Consider the following 21,880-nt stretch of genomic DNA (forward strand, 5'->3'; position numbering starts at 1 on the left):
CATGCGGTACTTGCTTTCAGGAGGAAGTCAAATAATTGATTGCGTTCTGAAGTCTTTCCGACCCGACTCGCTACTTTGAGAAGGGACGCCCAGGTCGGAACAAGAAGCATCTCGGTTGTGAGAACAATCCAGGTTGCCCGGCGGTTTCGGTACGGTTATTTCACTGTAGGTTGGTGCAGCGAGATCAAGCACGATATCAGAGCATGCATCCTTCTCTGCAGGCATACCTTGGGATTCCAGTTCAGCTTGAACGGTAGCTTTCGGCGTCTTTCTATGCATATCGGCATTCTCTGTAGAGTCCTCGATACCGGTCGATGCATTCATGCAGTCGTTCATGCTTGAGACAAAGTGCCCGGAGCTCACCGCGTGGGAACTGCACCGCTTTCTTCAGTATGGATTGCCATGCTGCAATGTGGTACCGGAACTCGGCAATGTGCATAAACTGTTCAGCATCGATACCAGTTAGAAATGGTTCGATGTCGCTGTCGGTCTTCCGGAGTTCGCTGGACAATCTGTGTAGGGGAACGGTAAAGTTGAAAATCTCCTCGTTTGTTGTCTCCGTCCTCGGAATGGCAGCCTTCGCTTAGGAGATCAGCTTCGCTATAATAGCGTGTTGAGCCCTCCTTTTTCGGTATAGTTTATCTCCGCCAGGCTGAGATCGTAGTCCTGTCATGATGAAGTCGGTGCCAATTCTTTTCAGGCATTGGTAACAACCGTAGAGGTACATGCCATCGTTCGTTGATCCCGCGGGATTTCCGCACCAGTATGTCACGACTGCAACACCTTCGTCAAATGGAAAAGAACTGTATTTACATCACATTACCCACAGAGTACGTCCGTTCTCCGCCATAGTTGCTCATCATCCTCCTCTACTAGCATATGCGCTCACCTCGTGGAAATAAAGTTCCAACAATAGGTCGTAACCCTCGGTCTCAACAGCCTGGTGTTGGCCTGGCAGCAGTACAACAGACGGATTTGTATGTACAAGATAAGATCGTGCTACCTCCTGCAGTCTTTAGCGTAATTGGTCTGACGTGACGTGCCCTCCTACGTTTCAGCCAACACCTGAATTTCACAGCAGATTCCCGGATCTGGAGTAACCCTCCTCTCATATTTTATTGGCGAATGAGCTGCAAGCTCAAGTCCCTGCCTGCGAAGCGATATCAGCTGATTCTATGTTTTCATTTTGCCCATGGGTTCATCGGCGCTGCTGCTTCCTCCTTTCCCCAGAACAGTGTATCTACGGCTACCTGCCGCTGAAGAAGCATCGGATTCAGCATAAGGAAAAGCACCCCTCCAATAGACTGCGAATGTCTTGCGGAATGGTACAATGTAATCACATTGAAGTTTGTTCTTTCGAATTCACGTAAATATGTGCCTACCCGCCTATGCGTTTCTTTGCCCACCAGAACACTTCGGCTCTAAATTAAAACCTATACTTCAGCACATGGGCATTTCGTTTCAAGGAGGATCAAGAATTAAATCGAGGCCATCTGGCGCCCTAAGCCTCCTCCCTCGCCGCCACCACTTTCTGACACTCGGTAATCATTTCAGTGGTGTCGCGATACAGTTCAGTACGGCATTGTGTGACCCCCCGGGTAAAACAAAGCGGTAACGGGAAGTACGGCGGGATTCTGATGTTGAATCGTACTAAAAACGTCGCAGAAAGAACAGAGACAGGCGCTGGGTAGACAATGGTAGCATGTTGCAGTAACGCTCAGCCTTCTTTCTGCTCTATTCGGCACGCTGTTTTTCGAAGTTACGTTCGAATCCTAATTGCTGTTAGTAGTAGTCTGGAGCGAAGCAACCAAAGACGGAGATTTCTCATGTAACGTTGAGGCTAGGACGAGTTGGTGAATATGGCAGAGAATATCAAACAGCGCAAATGACAGGGAGAATGATTTGGTGGTGTAATTCCTCGTCTTCGCTGTTGTGCTCAGTGCTGGCATGAACAAATTGACCGTTCGAGAAGGCGACCGAGATTGAATGCCTTCTCATGACCTTGAAATACGTCCTAGGTAGATAACATTATCGTAAACTCATGATGAGGTACAAATGAAATGATGCTGACAGCAGCACTGAGCTCCTTTGAGTGCCTGTGAAAGTGCAGATAAGCCACAATACCACAACAATCGCCAGCCTGTTTTCTAAAAAGAAACTCAGTGTCTAGGTTCAAAGATTTTGCTTTCCCTCTGGTAGAACACGTAGATGTGTGCCGTAGCCTACGAATTCAGAAATATAAAGATCTGGAGGACCGGCATAAGGAGTCATATACGTTTTTCTCCTTTTCCCCCTTTCTGTCAAGTATGCATTTGCGGCGCATTGTTGCACGCTTGTTGATAATATGAGGACGCGAGCTCTTACCGTTCTGTCGGAGAAGTGCTTGAACTTGGACACCAGGACTTCCCGTAGAATTTCCGGATCTCCAACCACAAGCGTTGGTGCTGTACCTTGATATGATCTGCAAACAAATGATCAGCCGTTTATTTCTCGCTTTCATTATAACTACGATAGCTCTCTGCCATATTTGAGATGGATGTATCACCATCTGATTGCGTTTTCCGTAACATTCATATAATTGCCAAAATTAGCACACTGTGCTTATCGGATGTCACCATGCGTTTACGATTGCGGAGGCACGATAACTTATTATTGGTTAATAACCTTTTCATAATATTTTTCATTGGGGTGTTAGCTTAGGCGAGGATTGCTCACCGCCACCCTTCGTAACTTTACTGCCTTTGCAGTTCTATCGCCTAGCGTAGTAAGTCATACGCTAGAGTCAGCCCAGTACATATTCCTTTGCAAGCAACCAGCGAAGAAGCCCTCCTACCGATATTTTTAGGATCTGGGCGTGAAATGAGAACCTTGCTCCTTGTAATACTTCGTAAAGAAATTCCACCCGGCAGGAAGAAGGGGGAAACTATTTTTACCGTGTAGGCTGTGAACCAGCTCCGACCCCTAGTGCTAAGGTCCTGGTTATCTCGTGCTCCCATGCCCGTTTTTCTGCCTCACCGCAAGACTCCCGATTAACCAAACGTTCCTGCAGTAGCCCAAAGCGAACATTTTTTTTTAAACTTCTCTATATTTGACTTGTTCTTGTAAGGAAAAATCCCAACTCTGAAATCGTGCCTTGCCTAGCCATAATGCCGCTAGTGGGTGAGCTAAAATTTCAAACGAGAGGGAGCGTGCAAATAGGCATGCATTGAGTTGGTTGCCAATTGACGTTGATTCTAAAGAACCAACGCAAGGTTCCAAGGAAGAGGATGGTTTAAAACAATTTCGATATATAGATGACTTTCAGTTCTGCCCCTGCGCTCACCCGGTCGGTATCAATGGTGATAGCGCGAGATATCCAGTTTAAGAAAACACCCTCTAATTTCACGTGCAATAATGAGCTCTTAGATAACAAAACTTGTTCCTGAGCTAGTTGGTACACACTTTAAGAAAGAAGAAAACGCGACGCAAACTAGACGTGGACGAAGAAAACAAGGCAATGGTGCCTGTATACGTCTTACCTTGTTTTCTTCGTCCACGTCTAGGTTGCGCCACGTTTTCTTCGTTCTTAAAGAGCTCTTAGAGATAACGGCTCGGGATCCTGGCTTTTGTGCTGTCACTTAAAGGCGTAGCATTATGTACCTTGCGGGGTAAACAAGCCGGAGTCTTTAAAAGAGTGATCCACGAGCGAAAAATTCCGTAGCGTCACATCGCGAGGTCAGCTAGAACCACTTGGACCATGAGGCGCTGCCCGAACAGATGACGTGCGAGCAGGAGCAAAAAATAGGCTCAGCTTGCACTAGGGGTGCAAGGATGGAGACACAGCAGAGCTCGCGGCACCTCTCGCTTCATCAGAGACCTGGCTGTTGCATCATAATCATCATCATCATCAACAATAACAGCAACAACAACAGCAACAGCAGCAGCAGCAGCCCACTAGGTCCACTGCAGGTCAAAGGCCTCTCCCATCGACCTCTAATCGCTCCTGTCCCGCACTGCTCGAGTCCATTCTTTGCCTCCGAATTTCCTTATTTGATTGACTGATTGATTGATGGATTATAGGGTTTAACGCGCCGACGCAACGCAGGCGATGAGGCGCGCCGCAGTGGAGGGCTCCGGATTAATTTTGACCCCCTGGGCATCTCTAACGTGCGCCGAAATCTCGTACACACGGGCGTTTTTGCTTTTCGCCTCCATCAGAAAAGCGGCCGCCGCGGCCGGGAATCGAACCCGCGACCTAGTCCCTCCCGCCATCGAGTAATCGACATTCTTCTTTTTTCCAGACCCGTCTCCCGGTGTGCCCTAGCTCTGTCACTCTGGTAGTCCATCGATTGTCATTTCGCCTAATTGCATGGCCAGCCCCAGTCCATTTCTTTTTCTTTATTTGAACTAGCTTCCTGTCTTTAAGTGTTACTGCGATCATTAGCCATTCCATGGCCCCTTGAGCCGACCTAAGCTTGCTTCTGAGTTGCTTAGTTAGGCGGCAAGTTTCCGCTCCACATGTCACCACCTCGCATTTATTTCTGAACTTGCCGCTGAAAGTTCTCCATGACTGGCAGGCCCGGGTCGTTTCGTCCGCGCGCTTTCGCATCTCTCTTAATTAAAATGGACCGCGTTACCACGCGCTAGAAACGGCGGCCGAGCCCAAAGCCAACGCCCGCGCTACGAAGCCAAAGGAAATGCTGTGCAAACGGAATGCGACGATAGCTCAATCGGATAGACTCCAGTTTAATAACGAGAAGTATACCTAGGTTCAATTCTAATCAGAGAAAGCATTTTTTTCTTTCTAATTGACTGCACATGTTATTTTTCCCCGCAGCTGCTAAACCGTACCCCTCAGGTTTTTAGGCACTCTGCGCCAGACAGAAGCCGCTGTGAGCACAGCACTTTTCTCAATAAAGTTGCCTGTAGCGCATTGGGAGTGGATAAAATAATAGTAATTTCTCCACCCCTTGTCACCAAGTGCCTGAAGCTTGCAATGCCAATGTTCTACTGGGCTGACACTGAGACAAGGCGTAAAAAAAGACAGCCGTAATGAATGCATCGATTCCTCCTTGCCGTTTTCGTTACATAACTCATTGGTCGGCTACAGTATCAACGACTGACGTCTAGTCACTTGCGCCGCTTAAACTATTCGTTCGTCTTAGCTATTGTTGCTACATCACCAAGTGCCTTTCGTGAATAGGTTCCCGTTGCTCCACTGTTATGGTAATCATGACTGTTGGCATCTAGTTCAGCGCAATGACGCTTATAAAAGTTGAATATTACTAACAGAGGTCGTAATTACTGCGGCACTTTTCACACTAGAAATGATGCCCTGAACCACCAGCATATACAAAATGGCGCTGCTGCTTTTGCGGCAAATACCAGCGCAGCATGCCTATACGCCACTGTGCGACCGTTCTTGATACACGAGCGATTAATACGCTACAGTATTTCTGTGCCGAGCGTACAAATATATAGCAGCGGATTCATCTTTCCAGTACAGTAACGCTGCCGCTTTCCATTCCTAACAGCGACGCTCAAGCGTCCTCGAATTGTTTTCATTCTAAAGATGTTCGCTGGCGATTTGCACTCTTCGCAAAGAGCCTTCTGCCGTTTTAACTTGCGCCTTTTAAGGCAGCAGAAGTGTATTTCATTATATACCGATAATTCTAAATGAGTACGAGTAGTTGCGGGTATTCTGTGCCATCTATTGACTGCGCTGGCGGAGGCATTGTAATCTAAGCCCTTTAACTGAGTACACGAAAACTACAGAAACACCAACCGGCCCAAAAAATAGCAGCGAGTTCTTATGAACATTGCATATCTCACACGATCAAGAATTCAGCTTGCCATTTGGCGTGAGTGTTGTGTTTTCGACCCGATGACATTTCCCACTGGGTGAATGCAGGAGCCATTAATAGGAAAGAAAACAAACATTACAGGCCAATCACTACCGGTGATAGTTGAGTGTGTCGAATGAGCGATTAAGCTCTTATGTGGTAGAAGCTATGTGGGACCAACGGGGCGCTGCATCAACGACCGGCTCAGTTAGCGCGCGCACTCTCTCGGGAGTCACGCCAGCAGCAGTGTGGCCACTGCTCCAAATGCCTCTGCTCGCCGGTCTCTGATAACATTGTGATCCTGAACGGTCATCAAGAGCAACGTACGCAATGAATATATACGACCCCTTCGATATTCACGAAATAAGATAACGTTGTGTAAGCGCATCACTATCACAAGTTCTCACCCAATTGTGCGTCATGTTTTACACCAACATTTTTGGCTTAGAAATATATATGAGTTCTCCTTAAAAACAAAAGCCAGTTCGCAGTTAGCCCAGTATATGTCTAGTTCCTCCATCTCTCTTAAGTCGATGCTATTTCATCGCGTGTCATTTTTTCGAGTGTTATATTGTCCGTATACCCCTCCATTTGCTTCGTTCGTAGCGCTGTTTTAGCCCAACAAGTCGCATTCTGTAGCAACTAGCTCGCTTTAGTTTCGTTGTTCAGTTCACTGTCGTCATGGAACACTCCTACAACCTCAGCCCCATATCTTTCACCTCCTGCATTATAAAATTACTAGCGCCCATCATCTACAACCGTATTTCCCAATATAATCTAACAACGTATATCCTCCCAATATGTGAGGCTTCCGCCCCGCGCTCTTCACACAGGATGCCCTTTTTAAATTCCACTACGACTTGATAAAACACCCATCTGCCAAAGATAACTCTGCGATACTCTCGCTTGACGTGCACAAGGCTCTACCACGAGGCGATGTTCGTAGACATCAGCAACGTCAGACTCAGAACTCGATTATATACCTATATCCACAACTTCCTTTACGAACGCACAACCACTATCAAACGCGGCCAAATCCACTCCACACCGTTCCGATCGCTTAATCGCGGGTCTCTCCTAAGGGGCAGTCCTGTCACCACTACTTTTTGACATCATTCTGATCCCATTTGCTCACCAGCTCAACACCCCCGCACCTCGCAGCACCATTTATGCAGATGACATCACCCTATGGGTGCCAAGGTTCCAAGCGGCCGTGGTAACTAGATAGAACACACCTTACAAACCAGGCTGCACCATGTCCTCACACAAATCCACCCCCCCCCCCCTGGTCTAACATTCTCGGCCCCCAAATATGCCCCAGACATAATGACACCTCCCAAAACCTGTCCCTCCCCTCAACCCCTAACAAGACTATTTGCGAATGACAACCCGATCCCCCGCACTCACGAGCTGAGAATCTTGGGCCTTGCTAGCACACACAACCGATCTACGCTCGCCACACTCAAGTACATTAAGAAATGCACAGCCCAAACTGTCCACTTCATAAAACGCGTTCTCAACCGCCATCACGGCTTAACAGAGCTGGACAGACTACGTTTAGTACGCTGTTTTCTTTCTGATCCGCCGCATACTCTACCAACTCCCAAACACGCATAGAACAAACACTCAAACACGTGCCCTGGATGCCATGCTCCGCAAAGCATATCGCGCGGCCCTGTTCCTTCCCCCCGGAACTCCTACCCATCGCCTAATGTCACTAGGCATCCACAACACCATCCTTGGACTTCTTGAGGCTGACCGGACAGCCCAACTGGCCAGACTCGCCACCATACCTGCAGGCCATTACATAATCGAAATCACAGGACATACACCAATGCCCCCAACCCATTGCTCAGCAACATCTCAGCCCTCATCCGCATCAAACCGCTTCCCCGTAACATGCACCCCAAATTCCATGTCAGCCACCGAGTAGCTCGTGCAAGTCACCATGCAAAACTCCACCCACCTGCCAAACACACCCTGTACGTAGATTCAGCCAAATAGCCGCACAAACCGACCTATTCCTTAGCGGTTACCGGACGTGACATCAACGTCCCGACACACACCGCCACCATCTCCACCTCATTCACAACTACGGCGGAGGAAGCTAGGAGCCATTGCCCTCACGCTCCCCCAGAGCCCCACCCGAATCACCATCCTATCAGACTCGCAGCAGGCCATCCGACACTACATTAAAGGTTTTATATCCCCCGTAGCCATTAAAGTCTTCTCCAGAGCCCCCGACCGAGCCCGTAAAACTGGTGTGGACCCCAGCCCACACCGGCATAGGAGCTAACGAGGCAGCGAACGCACATGCTCAAGCTCTTACTTCCAGGGCAACTATTTCTCGGACATCTATCACTGGCCTCCCGAGGACGAGGCCTCTAAGCCGATCGTCCCTTTCAGGGAAATTGCCGTTCATTACCGCCTTCCCCGCCGTACTCTTCCACCAGCACACCCGCACCTATCCACCGAAGCTGCCCACATGTAGCGGATACTACAAGCACACACCTTCCCTCATCGTACTCAAATAATAGGCACGCATCCACATCAATTCCACACACCCCACTGCCCCAATTGTGGCCAGCTGGATACTCTATATCACTCTCTGTGCGAGTGTCGTGCTTACTCATACTCCCCAGTTCCCTCCCCAGCCAACTGGAAGCAGGCCCTGGGCAGCTCCGGGAAGTCCAGCCAAGTGCTGGTTACCTCTAGTGCTCTGGCGGTCGCGGCAGACCTCTGGCACTCCGCCAACCCCCTCGCTAATCCTCTTAAATTTTGTTCCCTCTCTCTCTCAGTGAACAGCAAACGTTAGTTACGGGATAGCCTCCCGTAAATTACATTTGCTATAACATGGCTTTTGTATGTGAAACACATATCGGCTTGACAAGAGATCCTTTATCTTCTGGGCAGTGAGCATAGAGATTCATAAACGCTATCTCTTATATAAACGTGGAGCACAACTCAGGAAACTGGTCATTTGAGATGTAAGGCAAGAGTTAGGCTATCTTGCACTGTTTTCAAATAATGGCTCTTTTAGTAGAATTACACCACTCAGTTGCCATTTAATACTACCGCAGTCTTATGGGCTCGTTTCTTCGTAGACATAAAGTACGCACAACTTGCAATCAACATTACGTGTATGTCTGGTGCCTTTTGTATGCAATCAAAAATGAACAGTGGAGCTACGCACTCACCCATAGACCCGGCCGTGTTTTGCATAGGTCCGACGAATAACTTCGTGCAGAGGCTGCAATGGTGGCAAAATGTTATCTTCAAAGTGTAAAAACATGTCAACACGTAAACACGTACTTACTTTTACGTCTTGTTGCTAGCAACTGCATACGTCATGACTGAAGGTGCTATGGCGTACGTTTTGCGCATTTGTCCACCCTTTATATTTAATGCCGGTGCGGCACAATATACGTACAGCCTAGCAAGCTAAGACACCATGTCTATTTTCTAGTATACCAGCACCTAAATCTCTTGTGCTCATTTAAATGCGTAGCAATTCTTTGCCAAGTGCCCGCCCATCCCAACCGAGTAACGCCCAGAATATGCATGCAAATGCTAAATTGAATAAGGTAACACGTGTAATAGTTAAAATAGCGTAAATAGAGATAATTGGTATGAGGAAATTTTTAACAATCAAAATCTACAAAAAAAAAACAAAAGGTAAGAATATTGTAAAGCGAAATAACCAAACCAAAAATATGTATTTATCTATACATGGCCCTCACAAAACTAACTCAAAATAAAGACCCCAAAATTTCAAACAGAAACACAGATAAAATACTGTGAAAACAGAATAACCGTAACACGCCCTCTATTTGCACGATAAGGCAGACCTAGTGATACAATTATTCGTAATATATCACTGGAGGGAAGAAACGAGGGGAAACAACCAAACAATGCAATAACAATTAACCTATACGGCAACTCATAGCAAAATCTAGCCATTAAATAGGCGCAGCGGAGACAAGCTGTGCAAGAATGCTTACGCATTAGTAGACAGTTCTCTGACTTCCTGCACATTTTTTTTTGTGCGTGCGCATGGTTTTAATCTCTATTTATTTGTACTCCGCAAGTCCCTGGGCGCAAACTGCGTCGGCATACAGCTTGCACTGTCCATTTTTTTGTCGAATCTGATCAGCAGGTGCTTACACAAGTTTCTTTTAACGTAGTAATTCGGTCCTTGGTTTGACGCCTTCCGTGTGTCCATCAATTAACTTCACGTGCACGATACTTCGTCCGACTTGATTGTGCTGGCCGTGACAATCGAAATGATTGATTGTGGGGTTTAACGCGCCGACACAACGCAGGCGGTGAGGCGCGCCGTAGTGGAGGACTCCGGATAAATTTTCGTCCCCTGGGGATCTTTAACGTGCGTCAAAATATCGTACGCACGTTCGTTTTTGCTTTTCGCCTCCATCAGAAAAGCGGCCGCCGCGGTCGGGAATCGAACCCGCGTCCTCGTGCTCAGTAGGAGCTCTTAGCCACTGAGCCACCACAGCGGGTGACCAATCGAAATAGCACGCTTTCAGTTAGCATATTTGAATCTGTGGACCTCCATGTCCACAATGAGTATCATTTTGACATAGTTGAGCTACACGGAAAGAAACAGTTTCTCCACGTCTGTCTCAATTGCACTGTTTTGATTTAGGCAACATAACCTAAATTAATGGGCAGCCTTCGCCCAGTTTAGTCATCGCGAACTCTTCTACAGGCGATAAGACGCCTACCAACCTTGGTGTAGAGATCATAGCAGAAGCTCAGGTACTGCCCGAAACTGAGGTGCGCGATGCCCTTGTCGTTCCAGAAGGTAAACGTCCTCCGTAGCCACCTGAGGGTAAAAGTTTTCTGGGTCATTTAGGGGGAGGGGGTAATTGAGGTGGAAGTTCTAACACACCCTCTTCGCGAACAACTATCGGCAATAAAACTCTACTTCACCCACTTGCTGATCATGTAAAATGCCTTGAAGATCGTAACATAAATATCCCCAGAGCAGGCAGCTTCGAGCTGAAATAATATTCTTTTTGATTCATTCCCGTTGATATTCACGTTTTGAAAGACAGGATAGGATGACCTATGTTATATGCGCGTGCAGTAACAATGGTTTGTCGAAACCATCCGGTTGACACAGTTTCACAATCTTCTTTGAAACCCCTACGTTTTCTGATCGAAGTAAAACGCTTTTCTACTCAGTGCTGTTACCCAGCTGGATCTGTACCAGTTTGCGGAGGGTTTGCATTTCCGTCTCGTTAAAACCCCACAGAAAAGTTGGCCCTGTATCTGCTTGCTTCACGGCAAATGACATCGAAAGATGATAAGTTCCTGTTTCCCCTGCTACGTAAGTCCCCATCCTGTTTTCCTGCCACCCCTAATGCTCCCTTATCCAGTGTCCCTCATTCCATGAAGGATCCATGAAGCCTATCATTTTGCTTGAAGTGGACGTTGAAGGGACCCTGCAACACTTCTTTCAACTACGTTAAGTGTTTTCAGAAAGTAGTCAACTAACACATCAAGTTATTAGAATAGGGGGCCACAAACTACCCAAGCAAAAAATTACTGTTCTATGCCCATAAGACAACGTTGAAACCTGCTCAAAATATTTTTCGATCTTTCTCGGTCCTGGAATTCATCGACCGCTGAAATTACGTCATTGCAGTGGTGTAACGGCTATTGACCGGCTTTCCTTCAGTTGCAGTAATGAACACATTCGATAGCCACTTTCAAAGGAAAGCCCCAAGAGCAAGGCAGAAACGGAAGGCGTATATATTCTGCGACGAGCAAATCACGCAGTGCCGCTCCTTGCTGGCGATAAATATAGCTTTTACCCGCCGCGGTGGATCAGTGGCTAAGGCGTTGCGCTACTGAGCACGAGGTCGCGGGTTCGATTCCCGACCGCGGCGGCCGCTTTTCTGATGGAGGCGAAAAGCAAAAACGCCCGTGTGTACGAGATTTCGGCGCACGTTAAAGATGCCCAGGTGGTCAAAATTAATCCAGAGACCTTCACTACGGCGCGCCTCATCACCTGCCTTGCGTCGGCGCGTTAATCCCTACAATCCATCAGTAAAATCGATAACTGCAGCTTTCGCTGTGCTTCCAGACGCGAAGGAAGGAGCGTTTGTCAGAAGTGTTGCAGAGTATTAGCTTAACGTTTAGCATACTCGTTGACTACGTGTTTTTGATAGCGTGGTTAGTGTGGTTAGATGCGCATGGTTGCCACAATTATAGTTGTGATATTTGTTTTGACTGGAACTTGGTGGTGGTGGTAAAAAATGTTTGGGTGGAAATTACGGCGTCCGGGGCGTGTAGGAATGAATCAGATAACTTCATGTTTAAGTCGCAAAAGTGAAATAACGTGAAAAATGTAAGGTTGTTACTTACGGGAGGATTTGAATAATTACAAAGGTCGCTGTTTTCTGAACCACATCGGGGTTAATGAATTAGTATCAGATCTAATTTGCGTCGTTACAAGGCGAGTGAGAACGTTCAAAGATTAGTTATGCAATTTTTACACTAATACGCAGTAAAAGTCAGATTTAAATTAGAATCTAAGCCCTTTTCTTGAGAAAAGATGGTTAAAACATGAACCTGCTTCGACCGTGTTGGAATAGCGCAAACAATAAAGAAGTATCGGATTGGCGCAATCGAACAGAGGTCGGCTTCATAACGCGAGGGTCCCTGGTTCAATCACCGTTACGGGAAATGTTTTACCTTGGGAGGGGGGGGGGGGGGGGGCGCTTTCCTATCCTTCGCTTATCTTCATCATAGTTTTGTAAAACCCGTTGTGTAACGCTGGCTTCCCTGCAGTTCGTTTTGGTGCGACTTCGAACGCCATCAGTGAAACATAAAATAACTCGCTTCAAGAAAAGTATGCGTCTTCTCGTGACGAAAACGGATACGTTGACGTTAGTTTCTCGAAAATACGACATGTAGGGCGAAGTTATGGCGGTCGAAAAACCTGGCAAAAAATTACGAGCCCTTTCAATCTGCGAAGGTGGATGATCGCAAAGTTACTGAGCACACGACATACAAAGGGCATCGAATTTAGGTGAAGGTTATGAGCAAATGTTATTTCGCCCGAGCATGGACGGCGGTCAATATTTCTAAAAAAGCGCTTTGCGACTCGGACACTATGCATTTATGGAACTGTCACCTATAATTGTTTGCCCTGTTTGAACGCGGTTAAGCTATGTCGGGCGAAACCTCTGTTTTCGGTCTAGAACGCAGTGAACCCGTTCAAAATTCTACGGCAGGACAAAACACAGCGCTGCTGTAGAGGCGAAAGCCCAGTGAACTTTGTTGCTGCCAGCGCCTTGTTGTATCCTTTTCTTATGGCACGCGCCATTTCTCTTTCCTCTTATCTCCTGTCCGCGCCCCTTCTCCCTGAACAAATTAGTGATTAGACGCTTCCACTGCGGAAGCGTATGAAGCGCTGGCGTCACCGTGACTGAGCGTGACACTACTCTTCCCCACTCCGTAGCCCCCGCAACCCTCCCCTTGTAGCGAACGGCGGATTAGATTCTTGCACAGCAGAAGCCGTCGGTGGCTCGAATCGTATCGTTCCGTACGGAAGTGTTATCGGTGGCGCTGTCATCGGCACCGCAAAACTGCACACTGCGCTTGCTTGACCTTGACCACACTGGCGCTTGCTTGAAGGCCAAAGGGACGCTTCCCGGCGTTTCCGGGCTTTTCACGTCGGATAATATACTTCGAGTAAAGCGAACGTTGGAGCATACTGTTGGATCCCAGTGCGTCCTGCCTCAGCGGCGGCCGGCGCTACGTGTGTGGGTCAAATGACAGACAGGCAGTTTTTTTGTTATTTTCTTATCCCAAAACATACACCAGGCATTGTAAGAATGTTTTTTTTTTTTTTTTTTTGCCTTGTCGAAACCAACACCTACCGAGATTTGACCCGGTCATAAAATAAAGCTGTCACACCGCAAACGTGTTACGCCATCCGGAGAGAAATGAGGTCCCTCGTACTATCGCTTCCCACCGTGCAAAAGCGACCTTGGGAGGCGGTCTCGCTAGCACGGCTGTCACATTTCGCGGCTGAATGCAGCGGGACGCTGCAAGAGCCGAAATATAGGCGTATACTTCTTTAAGGCGTGGGAGGGGCCCTTTCAGTTGAAAGCCCATCTCTAACACGCGCCACATTCTTCGCTTCGAAACGTGACTCATTCCGTGTTTGAATGAAAACAGGTATCGGCTGCGTAGAAAGCCGCGTTTAGATTCTGTACACGGCGGACGCCTACGTTTCTCTCTAATCGTCCGAAAAGCGCCAGCTACAAGTCTGTCGGCTCCGCTCACCATATTCTTCTAAAATGTCGTTTATTAAGTGAATCGGCCCGCTGGCCGATAATGCCGACACCGGCGGGGGAATCCTTGAAAGAAAAACAGCTCTTTGGAGGTAGGCGTTCACAGCAAGAGAGGAGAAGAATGATGATGAAAAAACTTTATTAAACGCAACGTTAAGCGTCGAGCATACCCCGGGCCAGGTTCACAAACGCGAATTGTTTCGTCAGCTGGTTCGAGGCTAGCAAAGTCCGCCATCTTGAAGGAGGATGGTGTGAAAAATGTGGCGACTTTGTAATGGGGCAGGAGAAAATACAATGATTCAGGAAAGTTAGGACAGGCTGGGGGTGCAGAATACGGTAGAGAAAGGAACGAGCAGGAGCAAAAGACGTTAGATAACGAGGATGGCTTGGTGGGCTAGTTGGTGTAGCATCATAAATTGTTAACAGCGCACAAAGACGACGACACACAAGGACTTCCGTGTCGTCGACGTTGTCGACTTGTCCTGTCTTCTCTTCCTTGTGTTGTGTGTCGTCGTCTTTATGCGCTGTTAACCCTTTGTGACGTTAGATAACCCGAGGCTTGTATTCTACAGCACGAGCTGGTCGACGCCGTCAGCAGACCGCAAGCGAACTGAGCGTAAGAACAAGCAGCGATATACACTACTGTCGTCAACTTTGCCTTCCTTACACGGTGGCATGAGCCAGCTCTGGCGCAACGAGTGGAAGACAGATCAACCCCATTCGAAAGCGTTAAGGCGAATTTAAAAGCAAAGCGCATCAACGGCAAGATTACGAAGCCCTCTCACCACGCGAGGGCAAGCAATGCGTCTCGACCCGGCGTTCAACTGGGCATTCATGCTTTAGCATTCACAACTCATCAGAAATGCTTAGTTGACCTCGGTATTATTTTTTTTTTCGATGCCTACCTTTATCCGACAATTCGCGACATCGGTCTATTAATGTACCAATATTCAATATTCAACTTATTTTATAAATATATTGGTCCCCTGAAGCACTGCCGTCGAACTTGGAAACGTTTCTTCGTGCCTCGGGGCGCTCCGAAAGCTATAGTCATTGCCAGAAGAGAGCGGTACCATACTTGCTTTGCTTGTCGCAGTAGGTTTGTAGTTTGTTTTTTTGCATTCGTCGAGATTTTCTTCGCTATCAATTCTTGTTTATTGCTGCAATTAAATAACAAAGCCGCCACGCGATATGTCCTGGGTGATTTCCCTCAAGCCCAAGTTCGTTGTATTTCTTTTTCAATTAAATATTAGCTGCTAGTCCATCGTTTGCGTTCTCTCTTCTCTACTTCATGGTGGCGTCTTTTTCTTTTCGCTGGCGTTTGCAACTTTCAAAACGTACCAAGTGGCCCAGCAAGATGCACTTCCGGAAACAATGCCCAGACCAAGAAAGAAAGAGAAATCTTTTGAACGACTTTATAAAGTTATGTAATACGTTTACTTACTTCGCGGCCTCTCCCAATCAAAGTACTGAACGCCCTTATTAACGGAATTCTCAAACCATTCCGGGTATTGGGAAATGCTGAAAACAGTGTTGCAGAATACATTTAAGGTCTGTCACTTGTGTCCTCGCTCAGATGGACGGAAAGGTGGGCATTAGGCGCTGACTTCGAGGTCAGTGTGCTGCAGAGAGCCCATCCGAATAACGCTTTTGATTTTTGTCAGTGATTTTTGAATGATGGCATTAAAAACATCGTTGGAAATAAACAATGATGTTACTGGACTTAGCGAGTTACAAAGCCAGTTCCATTGCGTTGCGGATGTGGTAGCGGGACCGGTGATGGCGTCCGTTGGTCCTGAGTTGGGGCAAACATTTGGGCTAGGAGGGCGAAGAAAGAGACTTTATGTGCGGAAATTTACATGGCGTTTGACTGAGAGAGAGAGAGTAAATGTTTATTGAAAAGGAGAAGAGGTCGGCCTGAGAAATTGATCTTGGGCCTGCTACTTCCCTCTGGGGGGAGGGTACTGAGGACAGAAAGAGAAAGGAATGAATATGGAAGGTATGGGAAATGACACTGAAAGCAAAAAATGCGGTAGACGACGTCCTGTAAGCAATCTTGAAACGTTGGGTCAGGTCCTTCCCAGGCATAACCACTGCCGCTGCCGACGAAGACGCCGTGACCGAGCCGTCAACAAAAACATGCGACGCCTCTCCGTACATTTCACTGATGTAAAATAGTGAAAGTTGTCTTAAGACCGAAGACGCCATGTGGGATTTTTTTCCGATTCCAGGAATCGACAACCGCACCTGTAGATCAGGTACAACCCATAGAGGCACTTCTGATATTTTGGCGACTGCAAATCTGAAGGGCTGAGTGAACAAGATTATGGGCTCCTGCCTGCTCGAGATTAGATAACCAAGTTGGGTCCGTCCCCTTTCAACCTTTCGCCGGCTGTTTTCAAGAACGCATCAATCACAAAAATCTGTGGCAATGAAATGGACGCCCACACACTCCCAAAGAGAGGGCACTTTTCCTCTCGCACAGGTCAGCGTCGGGTTGACTTCAGTGGTGGAATCTTCCTAGGGTAGAAGCCCTTAGGACCAGCCGAGGTTGAAGCGACAGGAGGATGCCTGGGCACCGTCGGTAATCCGGCGTCGGGCGCTCGTTGAACAGCGTTTCGGACACGCCACAAAGGGTTCCCACGATCCGCTTGTCGCCGCTGAAGAAAACAGGAACACTTAGCTTGCCGCCAAACTGGCGGCGCCGCGCGACGCCTTTGTCGCCACCTGCGTTCGACGCTGTCGGTCATTGTGGCTACCCTCGCCGGCGGGCGCTTGAGTGACCGTGAATTCGCCGAAAGCGGCTTGTGTCCAGCAGCAGCGTCAGTCCGCACCATGTCGTTGTGCACAAAGCCCGTCGATGACGGGGAGAAACCGGACGACGGGAGGCTTGGGTGGCCGAATCTGATAATATTGAGGACGATCTTAATTCGCAACGCCGTACGCCGATCGTAAGAATTGCAATAAGGCATAACCACCTCACAGAAACTCTGCAAAGTTGCTATCGGCGCTCTCACCTGCAGATCGCCGACGGTTTAGGCTAGATCGACCCGCAGTCAAAAAAAATAAATGCCTCTTACTATTGTAGAAAATAAACCCCATATTTTCGAAACCAGAAGGTTGACGTGAACGTAGACATTCACGTTGCAGCAAGCTAAGGTCTGCGAGGTACTTTGGTTGATTAGCGTTGCCCGTGCTTACGTTCCTGTCCACCTCTCTGACAAATTACCTACTTCGAAAGCAGGCTTGGCTTTTTGTGCACAAGGAGCCCTTGGATAGAAGATTGGCTATATCATGCTGGGGTTATCGCGTGCCGATAAGTGCCCCATCACCGCACACGTGTAGACACGACTAGACATCGGGGAGCAATAAGCGACTGAGTACGGTGCTACAGCTTTACTATATTCCCATACGGATAAAAGAATCGTATGCGTGATTGGGAAGTGGTCTATTGCATAACAAGTTTGCGGGCAAGGCAGCTACTGCATGTGTAAAAAGATCTCGATTTCATGGTTATTGAGAGGAAAAGAATACCGTATTTACCCGATTCTAACGCGCACATTTTTTCCGAAAAAATAGGCCGAAAAATCGCATGCGCGTTAGAATCGCCATCGCCATCTCAAGATGGCGCCAAAGCTTTTAGCAACGATTTTTTGGACGCAGCAAGCCTAGGCGCCAAGGCTTTTCTATCGACGTTCACACAAATAGTCAAATCGTTTCACTTGCGGGCTTGATAACAGCAATGGCAGCAGCAGCTCCCACGCGTTCAAAGCGAGCGGTCGGCTGAAGCGTGCACCTCTGGAGAAGCTCTCGGGAGGGGCGTGCGAGGCGTGGCCCACGATGCCATCGACCATGGTTGAACATTCGTTCAGAAGTGTGGCATCGCGAACGCGCTTGAAGGCACCAAGGCCGAGATGTTGTGGTCATCGAAGAGCGACGAAGAGAGAGATGAGTGAGATTACTTCGGGAAATAAATCGCCCGTTTCTCTCGCATTCCTTTGTCTGGCTCACAAAGTCCCGTGCGCGTTACAATCGGACGTGCAAGTTTTTTTCGTTTTTTTTTTTCCAGGAAAATCGGGTGCGCGTTAGAATCCGGTAAATACGGTACTCCTTTGTACGAATAGCACTGATTTGAGGAACGAATTCTGCTTTGTGAATCTACACGAAGGGACGCCCGGTCGATGCGGAATCCTTTATGTCGGTTCACCAGTGGAAACTGCTAAAAGGAGTGACGCAAGCGAGCTCAAATAGCAGTGTGTAGCGCTGAACGCGTATTTCGTAGATCTACTCGATTCGGGGGCATTGTGCAAAGGCGCCACTTTTTTTACATAAACGCAATGCTCAGGAACATTTCGCCAATGGCGTGGCATGTCCGTAAAAAGAACATGGCGGCATTGTTTTTAACCGCTGCTGCAGTTTGTGGGTACGTATGCACAAGCCCTGTATAAGACCTGTAGAACAAACGGGCTTCCATAGTGCTTTGCGGTCAGGGTTGCCAGTGGACAAAAGGAGGTGTCCGAGAAATTATAAGAGCAGGACACAGTTTGAATCGCATAAAAATGTTACTATGTAATTGTTCCCATCAGTGGCACAGCATGAAAATAGTGAATTCACACCAATACACTAACAAAATGATGTGAAAGTGAGCTCTAGGTATTCATCTCCATACCCGCTAGTCAAAATAAGCTCGGCAAGACTAATTTCTACTGGAATTATTTGAACAATTCTAATATTATTTCTTAGCGGAAAATAGAACGACAAGAACAATTCTGGTCTCGAATGACACATAATGTTTTATATGGTTAAAATATTTTTTTTTCTGCGTTGAAGCATTAATGTCATGCTTTCTAAGATATATACCTAACTTGACACCTCAGCGTGCAGAGATGACGTACACGTTCATGTATACACCGCAGCAAAATCTTTTGTATGAAAGTAAATAGGCACCAACAAACGTTAATTGTATTTTACGGCACACTCGTGACTGCGCGGAACATGTTTGTATTTTGCCTCTAACGTAAGCACAACTGCTAGACATGAAAACTTCCCAGTATTTGTTTTATGTATTGCGGGTGCAGAAACGTTTGAGATAATTAATTTAAGGTTCTCATCGGTAGCAAAGAAAAAAACCATCACTAGATTACTGTCAAAGCCCCGGTTGCGCTATGGTAGCAGTAACTCATGAAGGGCAATTTAATAGGCTAATCATTACATGTGCAAACTTTTCTCTGGTAATGTGACTCCAAACATGACGGGAGCACCTTCTAATTTCTTCGCTATTTGTATAATCAGGGAAATAAACAACTGGGTTGTACTTACCACAGAAGCAGAGATGCTACGAGCACTAGTAAGGCGAAGAACACCTCATTCATCGTTTCTGCCCAGGGGTCCAATCCCTAAGGCCTAATGCTTTGCCACACCAATATTATTTGCGCTGGTTCGCCGGAACTCTTGACCTTGGATCGTGTTGGGGCGCTTGTGCTACACCCGGAGAGCCGCTGTCATTCACGCCTTTCTCTGCAGTTTTCTCGTGCAGTAACCCCTGAGAGCAGCACTGGGACGGGGGTGAGGCAGCACCGAGGACCTACGCAACAGACACCATCCGGCGTACGACACTTGGCAGCCGAATCTGCGAACGCTCCCTCCACCCTCGCCCTCGAATTGACGGCGACCGATTTGGGGCGCAGGGCGCGTCCTTGGGGAGTGCGGCTGCTTGTACGCCGCTACCACTTGGCTCCAATCGGAATAACGATGGCTTGCGGGGGCGGCGGCGAGCAAAACTAAAAGGCTAGCCCAGATAATAAACGCAGTCGCACTCGTTGAGCCCGACTGAAGCTTCCATCGCTATCAGGAACGCTGAAGACTACGCTTCCGGCCATGTGTTGATGATTAAGGCACTTTATCCGTCGATATCACGCTTGGCGCCAGTGAATCAATTGATGAGCAGCTTTAAGGTCGAAGGGCTACTAATTGTCGGGTTGCAATCTACACCGACAAGTAAAGGATCAGTCGTGAAAAAAAAAAAAAAAAAAACTCGGGCAGTCAAGTATCCTTACGTGCTTTGGAGACGAAAGCCAAGGCAAATATCGAAGGCTCCGTTTCTGCTACATTCTATACGCGTCTTCTTTCGCTTTTGTTCCATCGTCTTTTACCGGGAGTTACACGGCCAGGCTGGTCGCAACCAGTGAAGTTTCCCGCTGCAGCCAGAGGCCTCCTCCGTATGCACCTGTTCTTCGCATGCCGTCACGTGCACCTTTCACGCGGAACGCTTCAGGATATTTTTTTTTTCCAAACTTCCAGGGGCCGAATTCCCCAAAAGCCGGGCGTCGTTTTGAATAGAGGCGGCACTGACATGCTAATGCATGTATTGGGTTGGGACGCCTATTGGATGGACGGGAGGAATGGGAAAAGGTTTAGAACGTGGTGGAACACTTTATGGACTGACGAGTTGATAAAAATGGAGAGCCAGAAGATCAATTCGCCATTGAACGACAAAGTAGAAACCATTGCGAGACGCTACCGCCTTGTAATGGACATCCAACAGAAAATGCTGATTATGAGGATGAAATGACCTCGGCTTTTGTGTGCGCATACGTTTTGGAATTTGGGTAATAACTGAAGAGAGTGTTGATATTCAAATATAGGGGTGTGGACTGAAGTCTTGAATTATAAAGGGGATACGATGAGAAAATGCAACTTTGTTCAGTTTAAAAGAACTGCTCTTTGATAACTTTTTTAGCTTCGTTCCAGCCCCGAAAGACGCGTAATAACGGGTAAGAAATGCAGAAAGTTCTGAGAATCTTTCAAATTTTGCGCCACAGTAGAGGCCACTAATGAAGGCATAGTTATGAGCGTGTTAAATGTTAGCATTGAAGCAATACGACCAAACAGTACCGGAGGACCCACTACTATCCTGCAGTCGCGTTTCTTGGTGGTAGCTTAAGTCAGCGGCCAAACGCGCATAGGTTCTCTGACGTCATAGAAAAATCGCCGGAACGTAGCTCCGGGGTCGCAACTGCTTCATCTGTTTTCCTTAATATCTTTCACTATTTGTTCCAAGTTTGCGATAACCTTGGCAACGTTATTTCGGGAGGAACTGAACAGCCTCTTCAATGAACCAAACTTGCATATTGACTTTATGTCCCCTCTTTAACTTATGCTTGGAGCTTTCTATGCAAATTTACGGCCTGTTGCCAAATAATGGATGCCTTTGCGCGCGTCTTCTCTTGCTTTCCGTCACGTGGACACCTCTTCCTAAATAAAGAATTCGATTATACCCACACCCGTCATTCTATTACTCACGATTATTTGCGAAAATTAATTTCCCCCGTACTTACCCTAGGTCCCATTTGTTTTCTTTAGTTTTTTTAGCGGTGGTGGTGTTTTCATCTGTATACTTAGGGGGCTAAAATGGTTGTATAAAGCTCCGATGCTACACAGGCGATGAGGCGCACCGTAGTGGAGGGCTCCGGATTAATTTTGACCACCTGCGGATCTTTAACGTGCGGGCAAATCTCGACACACTCGCATTGTACCTTTCGGCGTCCACGTCCGGGTGCAACCCACGTACTTGTTCTCTACAGAACAACACCTCTAGAGTTAGGTGCCCCTTACTTGGTGCTGGCCGAGAATCCTTCTCCATAGAGAATCTACGGGTGCGTGCGGTCACGTGGACCTCGCTTATAGAACGGCCGAAGCAGGGCCGATATACTCAACGTCGGATTTAGAGTC

At 47.5% G+C, this 21,880-nt stretch overlaps 1 protein-coding gene across 1 annotated transcript in view; it reads right to left on the reverse strand.

Moving 5' to 3' along the window:
• LOC144145861 (cytochrome P450 3A41-like) overlaps nt 1-19,900 on the reverse strand; it is a 48,191-nt gene extending 28,291 nt beyond the window's left edge. Inside the window, exons 1-4 of the mRNA XM_077677668.1 lie at nt 19,469-19,900; nt 10,569-10,665; nt 9,020-9,072; nt 2,365-2,461 (exon numbers count right to left, since the gene is read on the reverse strand). Of these exons, the coding sequence (XP_077533794.1) occupies nt 2,365-2,461; nt 9,020-9,072; nt 10,569-10,665; nt 19,469-19,521 (300 nt within the window). The 5' untranslated portion in view covers nt 19,522-19,900. The remainder of the gene's footprint in view (nt 1-2,364; nt 2,462-9,019; nt 9,073-10,568; nt 10,666-19,468) is intronic.
• Nucleotides 19,901-21,880: the final 1,980 nt, after the last annotated feature.

Source organism: Haemaphysalis longicornis, unplaced genomic scaffold (genome assembly GCF_048455015.1).
Source record: "Haemaphysalis longicornis isolate Haplotype H1 unplaced genomic scaffold, Haemaphysalis longicornis Haplotype H1 scaffold_7, whole genome shotgun sequence".
Taxonomy (NCBI): Eukaryota; Metazoa; Arthropoda; class Arachnida; order Ixodida; family Ixodidae; genus Haemaphysalis; species Haemaphysalis longicornis.